This window comes from Petaurus breviceps, unplaced genomic scaffold (assembly GCF_028583685.1).
Source record: "Petaurus breviceps papuanus isolate PSGF00001 unplaced genomic scaffold, PetGlider_PUasm1.0 90808, whole genome shotgun sequence".
Taxonomy (NCBI): Eukaryota; Metazoa; Chordata; class Mammalia; order Diprotodontia; family Petauridae; genus Petaurus; species Petaurus breviceps.
In genome coordinates this window covers 11,237,255-11,262,005 of record NW_027187349.1, presented here as the reverse complement: position 1 = coordinate 11,262,005, position 24,751 = coordinate 11,237,255, and the positions used below count along the sequence as shown (strand labels likewise).

General features: G+C 37.4%; 1 protein-coding gene across 1 annotated transcript in view; it reads left to right on the top strand.

Annotated features, from left to right (window-relative positions):
- The window catches only part of RPS6KA2 (ribosomal protein S6 kinase A2), a 308,664-nt gene that overhangs the window by 113,073 nt on the left and 170,840 nt on the right, over positions 1 to 24,751 (top strand). Inside the window, exon 2 of the mRNA XM_069070411.1 lies at positions 18,554 to 18,670. Within this exon, the coding sequence (XP_068926512.1) occupies positions 18,554 to 18,670 (117 nt within the window). The remainder of the gene's footprint in view (positions 1 to 18,553; positions 18,671 to 24,751) is intronic.

Here is a 24,751-nt window from a genome sequence, read left to right as displayed (position 1 = left end):
TTAATGTTGATGCTTCTGCAGTTACTTGACAGTTCCCACTTAAATGTGCTTTCCTTCACTGATATTAACTTACTGGAAATCAATGTGATGGAAAGTTTTAGTTTTTCTCACTCACTGAACATCTTCATGTTTGCCATCTGTACCCTAATTAGGAATTCTGTGTTAATCTGCGAGATGGATTTTGCACATCAAAAAGTAAAAGTCCTAATACTTCAAAAATTGAAGTTTTTTTTGCTTTTTTAAACAAATGGAAGCCTCATTCTGAACTTCCCAAGATTATATTCCGACCTTTTTCTCATGGCTTCTTTTTTTTTCTTAGAGTTAATTATTCTATTTCATTCACATTTCAAAAAGTTCAGTAAATTTTCACTGAACATTCTCCCAACTCAGTACAGCTAGACATTATAGCAGCATGGGAGTTGAGAACTAATCAAATTTTCATATACTCTAGACATCATCTTGATATTTTTACTGAATAAATTTAGATGCTATAAGTTCATACCTGGTTTCTTTTTAAAAAATTAAATGACCTCCTCATACTTGTTTAAAAATTCCCTTTTAGTTTTTTTTTTTAAACATTAATCTTATACTGTGTCAGATCAGTGGTCCACCCAGCATTTTCTCCTTAATAGTGATGCTTGGCTAAGGGATGTAGATAAAGCCTCACTAATACAGCCTTATATTTTTAGCATGCATCTCAGATCACCCAAAATTTTATGCCTATTAATCCATGTTATACAACTATAATTTGTGATTTTCTCTATTTTAAACCCTTATTGAATCTATTTGTATTTCCAGCCTAAACCACCTCCAAGGATGGTTTCATTATTTTTTATTTATTTTTACTTATATGTCAGTGATTCCAGGATCTATGTTTTCATCAGGATTTTGTAGAAGAATACAGACTGCAATCCGTTTGAACTGAATAGATGATCTTTGAGAGTTGTAGTTGCTAAAGAAAATCTATCACTCCATCACCTACTTGGTGATGAACTCTTTGAATGGAGGCTAGTTTTCAGACAATAGACATATCATCTGTCACTGGGTCCATATTCAAAGTTTTTCTAACTTTATAGAACCTACCAGATCTTTCACTTTAATGGCACACTCTTCTCCACTGTAAGTTAAGCATCAGAGTAATATATTCAGAGCTGTAACTAGGGTGAATTAAGCAAGACTTTTAACCAGAGCATAGAAATTTTATTAGAACAAATTTTAAAAGATTGAGTACCTTTCAAATTTGTTAGTTTCATTTTGATAGTACTTTTATCCCTTCAGAAGACTAGAAACTAATTAGAATAATTAGTTAAATAGGAAGATAAATAACATACTTGTCATCTTTCCTTACCACTATGACTACACAATAGGAGAATTCCTCTCAAGGTAGCAACTTTATGATATACCAGGATTTCTGTCTCCCCATTGCAAGGTGGTATCATGGGGTCTTACTCACAGGCCAATATGAATAGTCTTTTCCCATGCTTGATTTGATGACATGTTAAGTACTACTTGACCTGGATACTGTTCTATGCTGCCTTTCCCAGGGATTAAAATTGTGAGTTGCAGCTCTGAGGACTTTGGTCGAGGTTGTATCTCTTTACTGTTGAAACTAATAGTCTTTTCATTTTGAACCATATTATCTCTTCCAAGCTTACTTACAATCCCTAGTTCTAGCAACTTAAGATGGAGTGAACAAGTCCAAGTTTATTCTATACATTTTTCAAGACAATTATAATTTACTTCATAGGCTGGATTCCTATTTTTTTACTCTGCCGTCACATAAAAGCCTTTCAATCTTCTTCATCATTTTAGTTGCAACCTCACTAGATTTTCCTCATTTCTATGATGTTATTCTTCAGGGGAAGCACCCTAAATTGCATGCAACATTCTAGTTGTGGATGATGACTGAAGAGTGACATCTGATTAGTTTCAAGAGTCCTTTCTTATACTGTCATTAAACAAGTTGCCATTAGTGACAAGGCATTCTCTCCAATCTCAAGTTAATCAATGTTTCGAGTAACATTTATTGTGAAACCCAGTCTTTAAAAAAAAGTCTTAAATACATGAATGCCCTAATTCCCCTGTCTCTGCATATTCAGTTCCACACAGAACTGTAGTAAATTAGTGAGGCAATATTTTTCTTTGTATGAACCACTTTGCCTTTGTCCAGATTGGTTATCTTTGTCTAAGTGTTTGGCAATCTGTCCTTTATTATATTTTTACCAGTTTGCTAGTTATGGAAGTAAAATTTACTAATCTGACCCCTTCTTATGGATATACAGTGGTTATTTGTAATCACTGTTTATGTGCTTTAGAAAGGAGTTTGATAATTTCATTCTGGATTGATTTCAGAATTTTTCCATAGGTGAAATCAAATCTTAGTCATTTATTAACATGTCTTAACAGTTAGTGGTTAAATTCCCTATGCTTTTATCACCATTTGGTCCAACATCTCTGACCTAAGTATTTCAAAAGACAAATTGGCAATCTTTCCCCTAATGAAAATTAAAGTTTAGGTATCTAATTTGTATATCTAGGGCTAGGGACCGAACCTGTGATTTCAATGATAAAGAGAGGTCTCAGTTAAAGAAATTCCCTCTGCCAAATGGCACCTTCTCTGCAATGTATAGTCTTAGAAAGGTCCCCAGAGCTTTGAAAGGTTAAATGATTTGCTTAGGGTTACACATCCAGTATGTGTCAGTAGGACTTCATAGGCTCTGAGGCCAGCTCTTTCTCTATAACCCACCCCACTCCCCCTTGGCTGTCTCTTATTTATAGGCATGAGAGTGGAATAACCAATTCACTGGGCCTTTCATTGTGACCTTGCTATTCCATATTATAATATGCTAAGGGTTCATCAGCACTGAAGGGACTTCTGAAAATTAGTCCCTTCTATTCCCTCTTCCCTTCTTCAAGAGAATAGCTAGCTTTTCAACACTTTGGGACTGGGAGTTCTCTTACTCTGTTCTAACTCTCTTCTTTGCAGCTCCTCCATGTGTGAAGTAGGCACCTGCAGAAAGTAGTTCCATCTGTCAGTCACGGTTTGTAATCACAGTTTCTAGAGGGTCCAATTTGCATAGGCGACGCTTTGTAAAAATACCAGGAGACTAAGAAGCTTTCAGAATGATGGGAGAGAAAGGAATCAGAGGGGAACGGGTAGGGAGAGAAAAAAGTGAGACAATGAAAAGAGCCCTAAAATAAATGTGTTGGATTAAAGAGATTGGGGAATTAATAGGGGTATCAATCTTGCCTTAATGTAGAGAATTAAATAAAGAGGGGAAAAAGAAGATGCTGAGGCATATAGAGAAGGGTTGGAGGAATGGACAAAGGAGAAAGAGGGAAAATAAGCATGTATATTTTTCACTCTTTTACTATAGTTCTTGCTATGTCTTCTTCCCTCATTCTCTTTGATGTCTTCACCAAGCCAGTGTGCTTGTTACAAAAATATTAAATACAGGATAGCTTAAAATCTAACAGGGGCTTCAGGAGGTGACCAAAGTAGAGTTTCTGTATAGAGAACAAGGAAGGTCCATATCCTCCTTGATACCCCTCCAAAGATACATACCCACCACCTAACTGATTGGCTTTGTACTATTGTAGCACAAAATACTATTTCAGTGACTGTTAATTGTATTTCCAAGGCATTTTTCCTAGAAAAAAATGTTTCAAGGTGAGTTAGAAATGTGTGCCTGGTAGTTGTGTGTTATGTTTCAATTCTCCAGTAATCACTACTGTGTTCAGTTGAATAGCGTGTCAAACAGATGCTCCTTGGTTCAAGAATTGAAAATTACCTGGCCCATCAGACATCCTAAACAGTTGAGTAGGTACTCTCTCACCACAAATATATTGAATCACACTTCAGAGATTTCCAAATATTGCCACCTTGACCTCACATCCAAGCTGTGTCCAAATAGTCCTTTCTTTGACCATTTGTAATTCTCCTCCTTCCCTCTCTACCCCCAACTCTCAAGTTTTTTATGCTGTTTTCTTCTCCAGCCTAATCCATCAAGTATCGTTGTAGTCAATCCAATTGCTACCATCTGCAATATTAAATAGCCTTGCTTCTGCTAGCCCTTGAGACATGGATAGGACAATGCTTTCAGAAATGCTGTCCTCAAGAAATTGATCCCAACAAGTGCAGCTGCTCCTTTCATTTTATTTCCCTTTCATCCACAGTAGCAGAAGCAGAATTTTCCCCAAATATCTAAGGGGCAGCCCAGGAAGGAAGGAAGATGCTAAAATCTTTTAGACCCAATTCTTTCCCCAGAACTCAAAAGTGTTTAACTCCAGAACTCGTACGGGAGGGACACTTTCAGATAGCCTGCCCTACTCTGTATATGAGCACAGAAATGCCATGGGGAGAAAGGTTGAATTCACTTTATACTATGATCTTTACTGCTATCTTAGCACTAATGTGGTCCACTAGACTGTAAGCAATAAGTATTTGGTGCTAACAGATGGTTCCTGCAATCTCTAGGAAATGTTTTGGGTTGTTGTGTGTATATATTTCCCCCCCCCCCCCCCCCCATGGATTCAATGCTAATGGTCAGATAATGAAGTCTGTTTTCCTATCTCTGGAGACTGAATGCAAGAAGTTGCTGAATGTGCACCTCTCCATTTAACAAAAGTAAAAGGAGTGGAGGGGAGGGAGATGACTTCTACATAGTACATGATAGTTCAACCAGGGAAAATTAGAGATATATCCTATATAGGTTATAGATAGATAGATCTGATAGATTTGATAGATAGATCTGATAGATTAGATAGATAGATAGATTCCACAAACTTAAGGGGATATTCAATTACCAAAAAGATCATACTGCTAATGAAATGGAATATTGTAATGGTTTAATAAGATAGTAAGTCTTTCCCAATTTGAGTTCATTAGGGAATGAGATGAAGGGTGAGAAAGTAAACTACTGCCCAAATCTTTCATCCAGTAATCTCAAGAATGTTTAATCCAGGGTTTTCTGATTGCACTAAATGAAATATTTGTAAAGGAAACTGTTGCAGGTGCTCAGCATTTCAGAAGCACTTGGAAGAAGTCAGTGGGAAATTTTAAAGTAAATGTTCAAATAATTATTTTGGAATGTATTACACTCACTTATACAATGATACTATTTATACATTAAAAAAAAACTTTGGGGGGTGGCCAGGTAGCACAGCAAGTAAGAGCACCGGCTCCAGTGTTGAGAAGACCTGGAGACCGAATCCCGGTCTCAGACACTTAGCACCCACCCAGAAACACCTGGCCGTGTAACCTTGAGCAAGTTACTTAACCCCAACTGCTCAGGGGCGGCCAGGTGGCTCAGCGAGTAAGAGCACTGGTTCCAGTGTTGGGACGACCTCCTGGAGATCGAATCCCGGGCTCAGACACTCAGCACCACACCCAGAAATAACTGGCCGTGTAACCTTGAGCAAGTTACTTAACCCCAATTGCTTAAAAAAAAAAAAAAACTTTGAAACACTACTGTCTCAAGTAAAATTCAGAGTGGATATTCACCTAGGGGGTGCATACCTTATTGACTTGTCCTAGAAAAATCACATGGTAATCAATTCTAATGTTATCCATTTCCAGCTGGGGAAATCAGAAGAGGCTTCCTGTAGGAGGTGGCATTTAAGCTGAGTTTTAGAGGAAGTTAACAAGTCTAAGAGGAAAAGATGAAGAGGAAATGTTTTCCAAACATAGGAGAATAGTCTATACAAGAGCACAGTGAAAGACGAAATGTAATATGTAATAGCTTTCAATTCCAAACAGAGAAGTTTGTATTTTATCCTAGGAGGCTGTGTGACCCTGGGCCAGTCACTTTTCTCATCTGTACAATGGGGATGATACCTCCCAGGGATGTTGTTAACATTAGGCAGTTAATGGAGTTTCTCAAGTAAGGGAGTGATAGAGTCATGCACCTACTTTAGAAATGCCATTTTGACCACTGTGGAGTATGGATTGGAAAGTGAATATGGTAGAAACAAAGAGAATGATTAGGAGGAAATTGTAATATTACAAGCAAAAAGTGATGAAGGCATGAGTTAGGGGGTGTTTATGGGAATGAATAGGAGACAAATATTAATGAATGTTGTAAAAGCAGAATTGACAAGACTTAGGTTGAGTGAAAATGAATATCTAAGCTTGATTCTGAAGCTGTGAACCTGGGTGACTAGACAGAGATGATGGTGCTCATGACAAAAACAGAAAAATTAAGAAACGATTTGGGTTGGACTATAAATATAGAATCATAGATATAGACCTAGACAGGACCTCATAGGCCCTCCAATCTAGCCTCTTTATTTTACAGACAAGAAAACTGAGGCCCCAGGAGCATAACTGACTTTCCCAAGGCTGAGGAAGTCTACACAGGAAGCAGGATTTTGAATCCAACTTTTCCCACTCCAGAGCTACTTCTCATTCTAATGTATTAGGAAATAAATTTGGAAATGTCCAATATACAGGTGGTGATTAGGCTGGAACTCAGAAAAGAGAGATTTAGAGTCTTCAAGAGTGCCCCGGGGGACCAGGGGTTAAAAGACAGGCTCACATAGCCGGTGTGTCAGAGGTGGGCGTAGGTCATTTTGACTCTGAGGTGGGGTTTCAATATGCTATGCTAGAGTAGAATCAATCATAGGTGGGAGATGGAGTGAGCATTTTCCAGATCATTTAGTCCAATCCCTTATTTAATAGGTGAGGAAAAATGAGGTCTAGCAAATTTGAATAACTTGTTCAAGGTCTCATCATCAATAGGAAGCAGAATAAACCTCAAGAAGGAGAAAAGATCTTCTTGGTCTGATCTAGAACAAGGCTTTGTAAGGATATTTGAATGCTAATTATTCTTTATAGATAGAAATCCACTGATCATGCTAAAGAATGGAATCCTTTGGTATAAAAGAACATTCCTGGGCATGACCTCTTTCCTCTTTTGATTGTTTATTCTTCTCATCTGAATGAGTACATATTGGAATCTGCAGCTTTACCAATTCTGAGTATTTCCCAAAGTAAATGTAAGGCACATTTCTGAGCTAGAAGGGACCTTAGAAATCACCCAATCCAGCCACTTCTTTTTACAACTGAGGAAAGTAAGACCCAGAAGAAGAAAGTGCCAAAGGATCAGGCAGGTTGCAGAACCAAGACTGAAATCCTGACTCATAGGCCAGTGCTCCTTCACTGGTCCTATGAGATACCTGACCTGTGTGGTAGAACCTTCTGAACTCGCATTGAACTGATCAGCCACAGCCAAATACCCTGTACCCTGAGCCCAATATCATGATGTCCTCTTTGCAAATGAAGGATGAACAACAGTGGGTCATTTTCAAAGGACTGTAAAACTGCCCAAAAGCTGACTTAAGCCAAACTGAAACTATTATACTGGACTTTGCACTTTGAATGGGACCCATCCATGTTCGTTTGTTGTATTGCTAACTAAAACTCTTTGAAATTAAATGTTCTCTTTATTATAGGAGAGAAGTTAATAGTATTCTGTTATGCCAAAATGGTAACAGATTTTTATAACATTTTAGGAAATTACATTAGCAGTGAGATTTTGATATGTTTTTGTGATAATAGTGGGCCTGTGTGTGGTGAGGGCTGCCCCTCATGCCAGGAGCTTGGCGGGGGGTGGGAGGGGGGGTGGCGGTGAGTATTGTTGGATGGATTGAAAGGGAGCAGGATAGAAATCTCTAGCCTTTTCTCCCCTGACCCTTGGCCAAGGCATGCTTTTATTACTGCTAGGAGGAAAAGTGGGAGGTTGGAGGGAAAGGTCACTGCTTCCCTCAGTGAGAGAGGGTACCAGGCTAGAATTTTATCTATCTGCTCCCTTAAATAATGTTTATCTAGGTGATATGGTCAGGTTCAATCTAACTTCTGGTTGTTTTGTTGTTACAGGACGAAAGGGTTCCCCAAGCTTTATATCCAAGGCTTGACCTCTTTCCTACCATATACCAGTTCTACAATAAACACACATAGCAAATAGCAAAGAAAATCCATTTATCCAAATTGGTAACAAAACAGAACTCAGAGAAGATGTAAATAGGAGAATATATCAAATATACAAATTAAAGTTATCTCATTACTATGGGGAGTGACATAACTCAGTTCAACCAAGAGAAAGTATCCTTGATCTCACCCAGGGTGAGACACTCAAAGTCCCTATTATAGCAGACTGGGGACAGAGACATGATAGGCATTGCCAGCTCCTCTCCAAAGTCTTTTTCTTCAACAGCTTAAAGGGGGGTTGGCCTCTTCCATCTTCCCTCTTAAAGCTAGAAGCCAGAAGCACCCAAAGAAACAAAGGTTGAAAAAGACTGGAATTCTCCTGCCCTCACCACCTCAGCCCTGACCTTCAAGCAGGGCAGGACATCCCCTGGCTGCCAATAAGGAGAGAATCCCCTACCAATGGTCCTTGGGACCATTACTTTAACTGAATACCTTGAAGGCAAAAATATGCACCAGGATTAGAATGTGAGCTGTGATGAAAACTTTATGCCAGACCTATAATTAAAATTTGTAGGGGCACACAGCTTGAGTGTCTTTGAATAGACCTAAGAATTTGAGGGTATAGAGAGATCCCTATCAGTGGACTACAAACATGGATGCTTACGTTTTCTTTCCCATAGAAGATCAAGTCAATCAAAAATTTGTGCTTTTTGGAGCAGTAAAGTAACGTGTGAAACATTTGTGGAGTTCTCAGTAGTCATCCTACATTTAAATAGAGGTACAAGAACAAAATAGTGTGTTGTCAAGATCATTTTCTGACACTCCTCAGCCCTTCTATTAAAAACAAAATATACCTATGGCCCAGCTGGAGGGAGGAGAGGAAAGGAGAGGAGAGGTAGGGGAGGGTAGGGGAGGAAAGGGGAGGGGAGGGGAGGGAGGAAGGAAGGAGGAAGGGAGGAAATACTACTATGTAGGGGCAGCTAGGTGGCACAGTGGATAGAGTACTGGACCTGGAGTCTGGAAGAGCTGGATTCAGATCCAGCCTCAGATACTTGCTAGCTGTGTGATCTTAACCAAGTCACTTAACTCCTATTTGCTTTAGTTGCCTCATTCATAAAATGGGGATAATGATAGCACCTACTTATCATGGCTGTGTGGAAATCAAAGGAGATTATGATTGTAAAACTCTTAGCATGGTCCCTGGTACATAGTACTATATAAAATGAGTGATTATTTGGCCCTGTACTAAGCACCTTGTATATTCCCTCCTTTGATCCTCACAATGACTTTGGGCAGTGTCATCTCCACTTTGCAGCTGAAGAAGCTGAGATCAAGTGACTTGCCCAGGATTACACAGCTACCAAGTGTAGAGGTCATAGTTGAAATCTGGGCATGCACATGGGGCACTGAACATGCACTGCACATGGGGCAGTCTGCTCATTGTGCCATCTTGCTCCTTCACCTGCTAACTCCTCTTGGTGCTTCTGTGATTGTTGCAGAATTGTAAAATCATAGAACTCTGGAGTTGGAAGGAACCTTAGTCCCTTAGTTCATTATTTTTATAAACAATTCCATTTTCCATATAACTGCATTCCTAAAGCTCTTTTAGTGAAGAAACTTTTGATTCTAGATTATTTATACACATGAAATACCATCAATAGAGTGTGTTAATGAGTCTATTGAAGTCTGTTATTGCATTAGCCAAGAAAAGACATTTTGTATTATTGTTTTGTTTTTTTAAATAGCAGAAGTTTAAATAACAGAGGTTCCAATATTGAAGAAGCAAGGATGAGTGGAGAGAAAAAAAATAATAGCATAATTTGTTAAGTTGAAGATTTATCCTATTGTGATACTGATTTCTTTTTATTTTAGCACTGGAATAAGCTTTTCCAGTAGGAAAGCTAGGTTCCTTGGGCAGCATTCTCTGCTTCTAAACAACTGGGAGACTGATTTAATCAAGTTTCCTTTGTAGGCCACATGGTAGATGGAATACACAAAACCCTCCTGATCTCTGTCTGACTGCATGTGCAAGCAGCCCCTAGGGGTAAGAAATGAATGTTCAAGCAAATTCAGAAAGCCTGAGGAGAAAAAAAAAAAAACCTTAAAATGTGGAAATGTATTATTCTATCATAAGCATGGTAAAATACATATTACAAAAATATACGTGATGCATAAGAATTTTTTATCCATTAATCAGTTGTCTTTGCAATTACTTCTTAGACTCTTTTCTAAATTGCTATAATTTTCATTAAAAAGAGAAAAACAAGACAGAAAAACTCCTATCTAATGATTTATTTCCTTTTCCAAATGTAAAAGCCTCAAGTTTCATAATTATGGTGGTTCGATGGTTCTGTTATGTACTTTGAGGCAGGAAAATATAACTTGTGACTTTTAGAACTGAAAAGAAGCTTAAATTTCGTTCCTTACTATAAGCTACTGGTACACCTTATGATCAACCAAATAAGCACTTTCTTAAGGGACCACCACGTGGCTAGCACTTGTAGGCACTGGAGAATATTAGGCAAAAAAAGGAATTAATCCCTAACCTCAAGGAGTGAATATCCTGTTGAAGCCAAAACAAGGTATAGAGATAAGTAAATGCCAAGTGATTGGTGGGAGAGAACCAAGAACTAAGGGAGTTAATCACTAAGGATCTCTGGCAGGAATTGATACTTGAGCTAAACTTTGGTTAAAGCTGTGGATTCCAAGAAGTGAAAGTGAGGAGGGAGGGCAGCATTCACGGGGAACAACAAATAAGATAGTCTGATTGGAACATACAGTTATCCCTTCCACATCACAGCTTTCCGCAGGGCAGTTTTGATATCGTAGGTTGGCATAAGAAATTAAATGGGAATTTGGGGGGGAGTTTTGCTGAAGTCACATATGACACACCACGGCCAGCATATGACACAGAAAAGTTGAAATGCATAAAGTATATGGATAGTATTGTGTAATATCAACATATATCATCTTTGAATAGTATAGATATACACAATTTCTATTTTAAAGTTTAACTATGACCAAATACTTAACCCAAATTTTACCATAAAATAATTTTACCCCCTAAAAGAAAAAAAATTATTTTCCTCTTATCAGACTTCTTTTCTGGTATGAAGGGAGGACCAAATATTTTTTATAGATTTTCCAGATTGTGGGGGCACTCTACCCCTAATCCTTTGAGTGTGTTGAGAGGCATAATGTAAAGCAAATCTGGAAAAGTAGGTGGGAGCCAGATTGTAAAGGGCTCTAAATGACAAGCAGAGGAGTTTGTATTTAATCTAGAGGGAATTGGGACCTCCATGAAGTTTCTTAAGTGGAATAATGGTATATATGGTCAGCCTGATGCTTTGGGACTATTAGTTTGGCAGTTGTGTGTAGGGTGGATTGGAGAGAGAGAAAATGAGAGGCAGGAAGGGAGACCAAGAAGGAAGTTATTATTCTGTGGTTTTCTCTCATTTCTCTGATACACGGATATAAACATAAGCCTCTCTACTGGGCATTTTCCTAGAGCGACCCTTCTTAGCTTTTACCAAAGGTTAGGTCTCTGGCTTAGCAAATTTTGCTGTATTCTAGGCATTGCCAAGTGAAGCTTGTATTTGTGGGAGTGATGTCATGGCTTTCAGGAGATTTCAATCAAGCTACTTAGCTGCAGTGGATGAGTAACTTTGCAAGTTGTCTTTCATGGAGCCTGGCTTATTTTATTTAAAAAAAAGTTATTTACAAATTTAAACACTTTATACAAATCAAATATCCTTCTTCATAATCTTCTTAAGGAAAACTTCTTAACCTTTTTTGAAGTGCCTTTTTTTACCCACCAACAATCAACTGCAGCTTGTTGAGGAAAGATTATTCATAAGATTGTTTTTGGAACTTTTTCTATGAATATCAATATAGAGTAAGCAAGAGTTAGAGAAAAGGAGAAATTTAAGGCAACTAGCTTCTCCCACTCCCCACAGTATCACTCCAAATTAGTCATAAACTTCATCAAGACAGCTTCCGGGATTTCATTGATACTGACAAAAATATTTTTGAATCTTTGGCGGGGCTTCATACTCATAGTTATGCTATTGTTTGTAGGAGATAGCCCCAAACCAGAACTTGGATGTTATTAGCGATTTTCCTTGGGTGGCTCCAAGAATCTTTTTTTCTTATCCAATTAGTATAACAATTTTTTTTTAACCCTCAATAGGCAATCATATAAAATGCAAATAGTAGGGATAACTACCAAGTCCTATACCTGTATTTTAAGAAATCAACTGCTAATTTATAGGATGAAAGAAGCATGACTAGACTTCGGTTACTGTGAAAAGATCTGGGAGTTTTAGTTGGCTACCATCTCATTATGAGTCTATAGTGTGATTTGGCAGAGTTCTTTTATTTGTTGTTGTTGCTATAAATAGCAGGAGTTTTCTTTTAGTGGTTAAGAAGTAAAGATGAGTGGAAAAGAAAAATGAATTTTCTAAAGTTGCTAAATTGTGGATCCATCCCATCATGATATTGATAATTTTTTTATCTTTAGCAATGTTATAAGTTTTTCAATTAGTAAAGCAAAATTCCTCAGGCTGCAAGCATCCTCTTCTCCTAAACAACCTGGAGACTGACATAATTGAGTTTCCTTTGTGACCACATTGTAGATGGCACACACACAAAACCTCTGACTGCCTTATTCTCCAGTTGGGAGAGTTAATATACTTTGGTTGAAATAACAAAGTATTTAAAACTAGAGAGGTAATGATCCCTCTGTACTCTGCTCCATTAGGAACACATCTGGAGTGCTGTGTGCAATTCTGGGTGACATATTTTAGAAAAACGATTAACAGACACGAGTATGCCAAGAGGAAGTCCATCAGCATGGTGCAGAAACTAGAAAAAGTTTCATAGGAGGATTGTTTAAAGGAAATAGAAAAGGAGACATGATAATTGTCTTCAGATACTTGTCGAAAACTTTCTTTGTAAAGTAAAATTAAATTTTTTGGCTTGGACCCAGAAGAGAGAATGAGCAATAGGTAGATGTTGAAGAGAGGCAGATTTTGAGTTCCGTGTTAGGAAAATGCTTCCTAATCGAGAGCTGTCCAAACCTATAATGGTTCCTGTTGGGAGGGTTAGTTTTCACTAGAGGTCTTCAAGTAGAAATTGTTTAACCACTTGTTAGGAATGTCGTATAAAGCATCAAATGAAATAATGTAAGCAATGTACTTTGAAAATGATCAAGAACTAGATTAAAGTCAGCTGCTGCCAAAGAGGATTTTTGCTGCTGAAATAGAAATGAAAACTCTAAAACCATACATAAGAGCCCCTGCAGGCCACATATTGACTAAGAAAATTATATGTTAACATAATTTGTGTTCTATTTTATTTTTATTTGTTTTGTTAAATATTTCCCAATAGCATTTTAACTTGGAAGGGGTTTGCTGGAGAGAGTGTTATAGGTTGGCTACGTAGATGATACCTCAGGACTTTGAAGTTCTTTGAACCCCCTTATGATTCCTAGATTCTGTGTCTACTTCATCACTCACTGTGCAGTTCTTTTTTGACTAATGTGATTTTCAACTCATATATATTGTCTCTTTTTTGCATAATCACTATTGTGATCTGCCATAGATTCTCCATAGAGAATCTGCCCAACATTCTGGAAGCCTTCTTCCAGGTCTCTTTATATTTTGTGAATAACTACCTGAGTTAGTCGTCCATTATCCTTCATTTTTACTTCTTGGCTGGGCCACCTCTTTTTCCACTCACCCATTTCCTTGATGTTTTACCTTATTTCTTACATTCAAATTACTACTGGTAATATGTGTTGCAAGGACAGCTCAGTGGTGCAGTGGATAGAGTGCTGGGCCTAGAGCCCTGAGTTCAAATCTAGTTTCAGACACTACCTGACCCTGGGCAAGTCACTTAATCCTGTTTGCCTCAGTTTCCTCATCTGTAAAATGAGTTGGAGAAGGAAATGGCAACCTGTTCCAGTATCTTTGCCAAGAAAACCCCAAACGAGGTCTCAAAGAGTTGGACTTGACTGAAACAACTGAACAACAACATGTTGCAGTCTACTTATGCTCACCATTGGTTCCCCCTATTGCTTTTTGGAAATTTTGGAAAATGTTCTTCTTGAAAAACATTTATGGTATTCAGGATATATAATATGCCTTTGCTATGGTCAGTCTGTAAACCTTTGGACCCCTTCATTTCTCATTCCTAAGTGTTATTTTCCAACATACCCCCTTTCAAAAATTTTTTTAAATTAAAAAAAAATTTTGCTATTCTCCTTTTTTCTCCACCTTATCATTAAAGGAATGTGGAAAGAAACAAGTATTTATTAAGCATTCACTATGTATCAGGCAATGTGCTAAAATGAAACACAAAGAATATCAAAAATTATGTTAATTTGATTTGGAGAATATTATCAAATTCTTCATAGTTTCTCACGTAAGTCTGTGACAGATGTTGCACATAAGCTACAATTATCTCCATGGTAGTCTTTTTACTTGCATTCATGAGGAGTACTACGTGGTGAAATGACCAAGTGGCCCATGAGTCTGTGCTTTACTGTGATTGAGAGCACAGTGGAACCAATTATACTAACATCCTTTCAGGGCAAAACTTGGGAGCCATCAACCTACCATTTAGCTTCAACTTCCTTATTTTTTTGCTTAATTTTTCATAAGAATGTTGGTACTGATGTGACTTTAGTAACTTTAATAGTGTACAGATTCAGTAGAAATGGGAAAACTCTGCACTCCCCCCATAACCACCTCAAATACCTATAAAAAATGACTCTAGATAAACTTCAGAGCTACAGAGCCCACAAAGCGACAGAGAGAAACAAATCTCCCACTGAAGGCAGCCTGGCAGGTAGACAGAAAGGGTCCATTGCAGCGTGCTGGCAGCAGAGCCCAGTCCTGCATGAGCCTGCAGTTTTATCCTCAGGGTGGTCACAAGCAGCCATGGCTGGAGGGACTTTGGGAGAGTGGATCACCAGTAGCTGTGGTGGTTTCCAGAATTATCATCCTATAAATAACCAAAGACAAAGGGAGAGGTCAGTGTGGACTTTGGGAACAGGGTGTCTGGGAGTGCGGTCTCGCCTCTGCTCCCATAGGGAAAAACAGCTGAGGCATGATGGCTGCCGCCACATGACTGCTTCAGAGCTCCTGCCCCATATATTATAGGGGGGCCAAGCAACCATTCTGAGGGGTAATCACTCTTGCTTTAACCTGCTTGGATCTGGATTGCTGTCTAGGGTTGAGGTCCTGGGGCGTATGACCAGGTGACATGAGCTGATGGAGGCTTCTGAGAGGGCACCCAACTAATAGCTCTGGCAGCTGCAAAAACTCCAACGATTTGGGACGAAGATATTCTCTTTGGAAGCATAGTTTTACTGTGGCAAAAAGCTCAAAAGTCAAGTAATTGAATGGCAACATGAGCAAGCAAAGGAAGCAAAGCAAGCACAGCAATCCGACTTTATATTCCTATTTTGGGGACAAAAAGGATCAAAGCATGGAACAGGAAGAAGACAACAAAGTCAGAATTACTGTATGAAAGCTTCCAAGAAAAATATGGACTGATTGCAGGCCATCTTATCTGAAAACCAGATAAGAGAAGTGGAGGAAAAATTGGGAAGAGAAATGAGAATGATGTAAGAAAATCATGAAAAGAGAGTCAACAACCTGACTGAAGAAAATAACACCTTAAAAAATAGACTAACTCACATGGCAAAAGAGGCTCAAAAAGCCAATGAAGAGAAGAGTGCCTTAAAAAATGAATTTGCCAGATGGAAAAAGAATCTCAAAAGCTAACTGAAGAGAATAATTCCTTCAGAATTAAATTGGAGCAAATGGGAGCTAGTGACTTTATGAGAAATCAAGATACTATTAAACAGATCCAAACAAATGAAAAAATAGAAGGCAATGTGAAATATATCTCAGTAGAAAACCACTGACCTGGAAAATAGATCCAGGAGAGATCATTTAAAAATTATTGAACTACCTGAAAGCCACAATCAAAAAAAAAAGAATCTAGTAATCATTCTTCAAGAAATTCTCAAGGAAAATTGCCCTGATGTTTTAGAACCAGAGGGCAAAACAGATATTGAAAGCATCCACCAATCCCCTCTTGAAAAAGATCCCAAAAAGAAAACTCCTAGGAATATTATAGCCAGGTTCCAGAATTCCCAGATTAAAGAGAAAATATTACAAGCAGTCAAGAAGAAACAATTCGAATATTGTGGAAACACAATCAGGATAACACAGGATCTGGCAGCTTCTACATTGAGGGATCAAAGGGCTTGGCATATGATATTCTGGAGGTCAAAGGAGATGGGATTAAAACCAAGAATCACTTACCCAGCAAAACTGAGTATCATGTTTCAGGGGAAAATATTATCATATTCAGTGGAATAGAGGACTTTCAAGCATTCTTGTTGAAAAAAAAAACAGTTGAATAAAAAATTTGATATTCAGATACAAGAAGCAAGAGAAGCATGAGAAGGTAAACAGGGAAAAGAAATCACAAGGAACTTACCAAAGTATTACTATTTACATTCCTACATGGAAAAATGATAATTCTAAGTTATGAAACTTTTCTCAGTATGAGAATAGTTGAAGGGAATATAAATGTATATGTATGTGTGTGTATACATCCATACATATAGGAGGTATATGGTCACATGAATACATATGTGAGTATGTATAAATATATGTGTGTGTGTGTGTGTGTGTGTGTGTGTGTACAGGTACACATAGACAGAGGGCACAGGACCAATTGAATAGGAAGGGATGATACTTAAAGGTGAAATTGAGAGGTGAGAGAAATATAATGAGAGGAGATGGGGAAAGACAAAATGGGGTAGATTATCTCATATAGAAGAGGCAAGGGAAAACTGTTACAATGGAGGGAAAGAACAGAAGGCAAAAGGGAATGGGTCAACCTTACTCTAATTGAATTTGGCTTAGGGAGGGAATGATATACACACTAAATAGGGTATCTCACCCTACAGGAGAGTAGGAGAGAAGGGGATGAGAGGGGGTATGATGGAGGGGAGGGCAGGTTGGGGGGAAGGGAAGTTAGAAGCACACACTTTTGAAAAGGGACAGGGTCAAAGTAGAGAGTAGAACAAGTAGGGGGCGGGATAGGATGGAGGGAAATATAATCAGTCTTTCACAATATATCCACTATGGAAATGTTTTGCATAGCTACACATGTATAACCTATATTTAATTGCCTATCTTCCCAGTAAGGGTGGGTGATGGGGGAGGAAGGGAAAGAATCTGGAATTCAAAATCTTAAAATCAAATGTTAAAAAAAATATATTATTATTATTACATGCAACTGGGAAATAAGATATACAGGCACTAGGGTATAGAGATCCATCTTGCCCTACTATAAACTTGGAGGGGTGATGGGGGAGGATATAGGAGAGAGGAGATTGGGGGAAGGAGTATACAGTGGGATCGCTGTTTTGGGGTGCTGGGTAGAGGAAAGATGGGGAGAAAATTTGTAACTCAAAATCTTGTGGAAATGAATGATGTAAACTAAAAATAAACATAAAATTTAATTTAAAAAAAGAAAAGTTTTTAAAAAGATCTTTTATTATCATATTTCAAAAGGCAAATATAAAACTTTACAATAAAAACTAAAAAATAGTGTACAAATGCATTAGTTATGCAGCAATGATAATTTTCAGAGCACTAAAAATTAAATTAATGCTTATAGATAGTTTAAAAACTGGTTTGGGGCAGCTACATGGTGCAGTGAATACAACACCGGCCTTGGAGTCAGGAGGACCTGAGTTCAAATCTGTCTTCAGACACTTAACAATTACTAACTGTGTGACCTTGGGCAAGTCACTTAACCCCAAATGGCCTGCCTTCCCCCCTTCAAATAGCAAAACAAAAAAAAAAAAACCTGGGTGGTTCTTAGTACCGTCTGCCCATTTTCTACTACTTACTGTACCACTGTTATTATGAAAAAGGAAGGAATCTGGAGGTTCCCATGTAGATCTAGGGACCATTCTGTTTAGCAGACAGACAGGCAGACCACAAACATATATGTCTGTGTGTACAGTATTATCTTTAAAAAAGAAAGATGAATGGAGTAAGTAAAAATACTGTTTGAACTGGTTTTTCAAGATATTTTAGGTATCACTTAAGAGTGTTGCTATTCTTGTTACTTTCAGTGCCCACGAGTGAGTGCTGCCCACACGGAAGTGGCTGAAATAAAATTTTTTTAATGAAGTAATTATTTTAGGAAGGAAAATCTGAAAGGTGTTTAGTTCATGAGGTGATTGGGTGTCTTCCCTATCAAGTAGAGAATTGATGATGGCAGTTTTCAAAATGTCAAAGTATGTTAGCAGCTATAATGGAAAAAAAAACGTACAGATGGAGGGGGCATGGATATGTATATAAAAGAATTTTTAAGACTGATAAAAACTGAGGTGATCAGTTCATAGCCAGTAATACTTCTGTGTTTTAAGGTTAAGATTCATTGTCTTTTCCTACCCACAAATTCTGTTTCTTCGATAAGGAAAGAATTCGTTTTTCCCTACTTCCTCTTGAACATCATATGTTGCACTAAAGTGATAATAAAATTAATGTGTGTTTTATTTGTAATACATATTCCCCCCCTCTTTTTCAGGAAGAAGGCATTGTGAAGGAAATTGACATCAGTCATCATGTAAAAGAAGGATTTGAAAAGGCAGACCCTTCTCAATTCGAACTCCTGAAAGTTTTAGGGCAAGGTTCCTATGGAAAGGTAAGTTTAAAAAGTCTTAGATATTGCAGAGATTTTCTATAAAGCTGATGAAATTCCACAGGGACATAATGGAAATATTATGTACTTCTTACTGTTGCTACTATTAGTAAACACATGTTAAATTATATTATTGGGTACCTATACATGTAAAGTGATGGTTAAGGGATTTGTTTGTTTGTTTTGTCTGAGGGTTTTATAATCCCCCTCCCCCCAAAAAAAGGGTTCCTCATTGTTATGTTTTCTAACTGATATTAAAGGGAAGGGAACTTTTGAAAGACAATTTTTTTTCCATTTAATACATGTTTCTTTTTCAGGATTTGTTGGGATTTTTACATTCAGGATGAGCTGATGAAAAACAGGAAGGAATTCACCAAATCACTGCTTTGTCTAAGACCATTTTTCTTCCTGAAAAACTCTAATTTCTCTTATCCATTGCCTGTGCTGATGATGCCTTTAGTAGACATCCACTATTTTACAGAGATACTTTTTTTTCTTCTCTTTTTCTTCCCTGTTTCTGGCCAGAGGTTTCAGTTTGTTCACAAGGTTTTCTAATTGAGTTGTAAAAACAAAGAGGTGAGTCAAGATTATCATTTTTTCCCTGTAGAATCATGGGATTTTTTTATATGAAAGTAACATCAGTGACTCACCAGTCTAACCCACACCTGAAAAGGAATCCCAAATAAAACACACACACAAATGATCATCCAGCCTTTGCTGGAAGAGTGCCAGTAAGAATGTATCCATCATTCCCAGAGTCAGCCCATTCCAAGTTTGTATAGCTCTAATTGTTAGGAAGTAATTCCTTAGGAATTTAGACTTGATTCAAGCCTAAATTTTTCTCTTTAGTCTAGAGTTTCAAGGAACATCTGAGACTGTCTGGTACATCTTTATTCTTTTTATAGATGAGAAAACTGAGGCTTAGGAAGATTAAGTAATATGCCCTTAAGTCACACAGGTAAGCACCACAGCCTATGTCCTCTCACTCCAGATCCATTGGTCTCATTGTTCCTACATCTGCCTTCAGACCCAAGCTAACCATGTGTAGTCCTATTTCCATGTGATCTCTCTTCAAATGCATAAACATAGTTATCATGATTTCCCAAAGTTTTCACTTCTCAAGCTAAACATCTGCAGTTCATTTAAGCAATTCCAAGATGGAATGAACTTGAGGTCCTTTGCCATAGGGGTTACCTACCTTCACATACTTATTCTGTGTCCCTTAACCCTGCTCTCATCTTCTATACTTTGGAAGAACAGGAAAGGAAGAATAAGCAGTGACTCACAACTCCCATAAACTATCTTGAGTCCTCTGGAATCATGAAAATTTTCTGTTTGGTATAAACTGACCATATCTGGTTACTGGTTCAACCCAACTCACCTAGAAATTGCTTGTAACTAATCAGAACCACTAGCAAGCCTTTAGACCTTCCCCATCTATCTGGACATGATCCTCTCCTGTAAAACTTCCCTAAATAGATGACCTGGATAGAACAAAAGTCGCACCATCTTCTTTGGTCCACTTTGATAACCATCTAGATCCCCAGGATAAACCTATGAGTTGGCCAGGGTCCTGAAGCTATATACTAAGAACACTTATTATAGTGACTAGTTTATTTGTACAGTGACCAACAACCTAATTGATTATTAGGGAGAGGAGAGAGTAGTTGCACAGAAGTGGCAGCATCTCCAAACTTTTCATCATTTACAAAGATAAGAAAAAGTAAGTCAGCAAATATTGTTGTTTTTTTTTGGGGGGGGTGGCTTTTTTCAATATATTAATTAATTTATTCTTAGTTTTCAACTTTCACTGCTATAAGTTTAAAATGTTGTCCTCCTCCTTCCCTCTCCCCTTCCTCCCCAGGATGGCATATAGTCTGATATAGGTTCTACACATACATTCCTATTAAACACATTTTTACATTAGTCATGTTGCATAGAAAAATTATAATGAATGGGAGAAACCACGAGAAAGAAAAAACAAAAACAAGACAAAAAAAGAAAATTGTCTGCTTCACTCTACATTCCATAGTTCTTTCTCTGGATGTGGATAGCACATTATGAGTCCTTTGGAATTGTTTTAGGTCCTTGCTTTGCTGAGAAGGGCTAAGTCTATCAAAATTAGGTATGGTACATTGTTGCTGTTACTGTGTACAATGTTCTCCTGATTCTTCTCATTTCACTCAGCATCAGTTCATATAAGTCTTTCCAGATTTTTCTGAAGTCTGCCTGTTCATCATTTCTTATAGCACAATTGTATTCCATTACATTCATATATCACAACTTGTTCAGCCATTTGCCAATTGATGGGCATCCTCTCAGTTTCTAGTTCTTGGCCACCAGAAATGGAGCTGTATAAATATTTTTGTATATGTGGGTCCTTTTCCCATTTTTATGACCTCTTTGGGATACAGCCCTAGAAGCAGTATTGCTAGGTCAAAGGGTATGCACATTTTTATAGCCCTTTGGTCATAGTTCCAAATTGCTCTCCAGAATGGTTGGATCAGTTCACAGCTCCACTAACAATGAATTAGTGCTCCAAATTTCCCATATCTTCTCCAACATTTATCATTTTCCTGTTTTTGTCATGTTAGCCAATCTGATAGGTATGGTGTAGTACCTCATTGATTTGCATCTCTCTAATCAATAGTGATTTAGGTCATTTTTTTCATATGACTATAGACAGTTTTAATTTCTTCCTCTGCTTGTTCATATCCTTTGATCATTTATCAATTGGACAATGACTCGTATTCTTGCAAATTTGATTCAGTTCTCTATATATTTTAGAAATGAGACCTTTATCAGAGACACTAGTTGTAAAAATACTTTCCCAGTTTTCTCCTTCCCTCCTAATCTTGGTTGTATTGGCTTTGTGCAAAACCTTTTCATTTTAATGTAATCAAAATTATCCATTTTGCATTTCATACTGTTCTCTGTTGTTTGGTCATAAATTCCTCCATTCTCCATAAACCTGACAGATAAACTATTCCTTGCTCCCCTAATTTGTTTATAGTATCAGCCTTTATATCTAAATCGTGTACCCATTTAGACTTTATTTTTGTATATGATGTCAAATGTTGGTCTATGCCCAATTCCTGCCATAGTATTTTCCAGTTTTCCCAGCAGTTTTTGTCAGATAGTGAGTTTTTATCCCGGAAACTGGTGTCTTTGGGTTTATCAAACAGTAGATTGCTATAATCATTGACTACTGTGTCTTGTGTACCTAACCTATTCCACAGATCTACCCTTCTATTTCTTAGCCAGTACCAAGTAGTTTTGATGATTGCTGTTTTATAAAACAATTTAAGATCTGGTATGGCTAGGCCACCTTCCCTAGCATTTCTTTTCATTAATTCCTTTAATATTCTGAAATTTTTGTTCTTCCAGATGAATTTTAATATTATTTTTTCTAGTTCTATAAAATAATTTTTGGTTGTTTGATTGGGATGATACTTCATAAGTAAATTAATTTAGGTTGAATTATCATTTTTATTATATTAGCTCTGTCTACGCACAAGCAACTGATGTTTTTCCAATTATTTAAATGTGACTTTATTTGTGTGAAAAGTTTTGTAATTGTGTTCATATAGTTCCTGGGTTTGTTTTGGCAGGTAGACACCTAAATATTTTATGTCTACAGTAACTTTAAATGGAATTTCACTTTTTATCTCTTGATAGTGGGCTTTGTTAGTAATATATAGAAATGCCAATAATTTGTGTGGGTGTATTTTATATCCTGCAACTTTGCTAAAGTAGTTTATTATTGCAAGTAGTTTTTTACTTGATTCTCTAGGACCCTCTAAGTATATCATCATATCATCTGCAAAGAGTGATAGCTTTGTTTCTTCTTTGCCTATTCCAATTTCTTCAATTTCTTTTTCTACTCTTATTGGTAAAGCTAACCTTTCTAGTGCCATATAGAATAACAGTGATGATAATGAACACCCTTGTTTCATCCCTGATCTTATTGGAAATCCATCTAGTTTATTCCCTCCCCCCCCCAGGAGGGTATTCTTTAATCGTTTATTAAAAATGTACTTAATGTAAAACCTTTTCTAATGTAGATCCAAAGTGACCAGTACTAGAGAGAAAGTGGCATTTGATGGTGAGATTTAAATATCAGAACCATACAATTCTGAACTACTCTGAAGTCAATAATACTATGTGTTCCTCAGCTGTGTTATCAGTCATTCTATAGAATATAACAGACAGAATTACTGTTGTGATTTATCACTATTGAGATACCATTATTGACACTGAAATTATAGCCTAAGGAATCCTTTGAAGTTAGGGGTAAGCCTACTTCTATTTGAAATTATTAAACTCTAGATGGATGGTCTGAAAGCAATTCTTTTCCTTCTTCATTCAGTATTGACCTTAGTGTAAACAGATGCTAGGGTTTTTGTCCTCTGGTACTTGCTCTCAGGATGTTATCTTATTGGAAAGGCATTGGTGAGATGAGCTAGTTTCCTTGGAAAAGCCAGTGGGGCCTCAAGTGTTCACAGGCTCAAGTTATATAAGTGGCCTTTCTTGATGAAGCCACATTCTTGAGTTAAGGCAGCCTTGTATTCTGCAGCTGTGAAGGTCATTTCCTGTCAGGAACTGAGAAAACAACAATAACAACAACAGGTGTCTAGAATAAGTGCCACGTCCGTAGACTCTCAGTAAATGCTTTTCAGTTATGGTGACAGGTGGGGCCATGGAATATCTAAAATGTCCCTCAAGACCTATTCATGTGTCATGTTGCTCTGGGTATAATCCTGGGTGTATATATATATATATATATATATATATATATATATATATATATATATCCTTTGTAGCCTTCTGTCAGACTGAGAGCTAGCAACAAATGGATTTCTGGGACATATGGACCTTAAATAAACTACCTATCTTAGGGCTCACTCTCTCCAGTATAGTAAGGATGTTGACTTTGCAAAGTTGCTATTCTTAAACATGTGTCTTTCTTTGTAGAACTTTTGATGTGACAAAACCAGAGTTGTTCCCTTTTGTTTGCATTGTAGGATGGAGGTTATGTTAATATTGTGTCTAATCTCTTTTGAGCAACATAGTTATATTTTCTGGCCCATTTACTCAGTGGCATGTGTTTTTCTTTTGCCATAACAACAACAAACATCTGTTAAATACTTAGTATATTCCAGGTGCTATGTGCTAAATAAATACCAAGGATACAAATATAAGCAAAAAGAAAGACGTTCTTTGCCCTCAAGGAGCTTACATTTTAATGGTGGAAGATAACACATAAAAGGGAGATCAAATGGGGGTCAAAATACACTTGTGGGGGTTTGGTGGCAAAGTCTGGAGAAAAAAATGGCTCATCTGGTCCTTTATTCAAAATGGAAGTGTCAGGAATAACTTATCAACAGGGTCAAAGGGGGAGAAGGAGAAACCTTTTTTTTCTGGTGGGGTGTGGAACATTTATTTATGTAGAACTATATTTATGGAAGTGAGGAAATGAAAATAGTCTTTTAAAATGGTCCACCTCTCAGACAAACAGCTCTTTCTAAGAGAATAGAAGGCTTACCACAGTTTAGGCAATACCACAAACTGACTACAGCTTACTCTGCCATTTCCAGATGATATCAAAAAAGAGAAGAAAAATGATTTTTTTCTGAGAACAGTAAATGAAACAGTGCAGAGTTGTTGGGATGAGTAAGCTCTTGTACTTTGCACTTCAATATCTGTTGTGCCGTACCTTACAATGGTACCCCCCTGGGCCTAGTGGTTGAAAGGAAAATGAACCCAATCCCTTAAACATGCTTGGAGCATCTTATTGATTGAGCAATCAGCACTCAGTGGTCCAGATGTCTACAGAATATCTCATGGACGAGGACAAAGAAATGTTTTGATAGATTTGTTTCTATTAGCCCAGTCACTGAATGATCCTTGTTCTATTAAAGATGTTGCCTTTATCTCAAGGTTGAATCCTATTTAGTGTCTGACGTAAGAAGAGATTGCAGAGATGCTTTCTGTGAAGAGTAAATATAGGACTAATTCTCAAGAGGATAATTTCCACTTGATTGAATAAAAAATGCCCTTGAAACTTTTGCTGCTTAGGTAGCT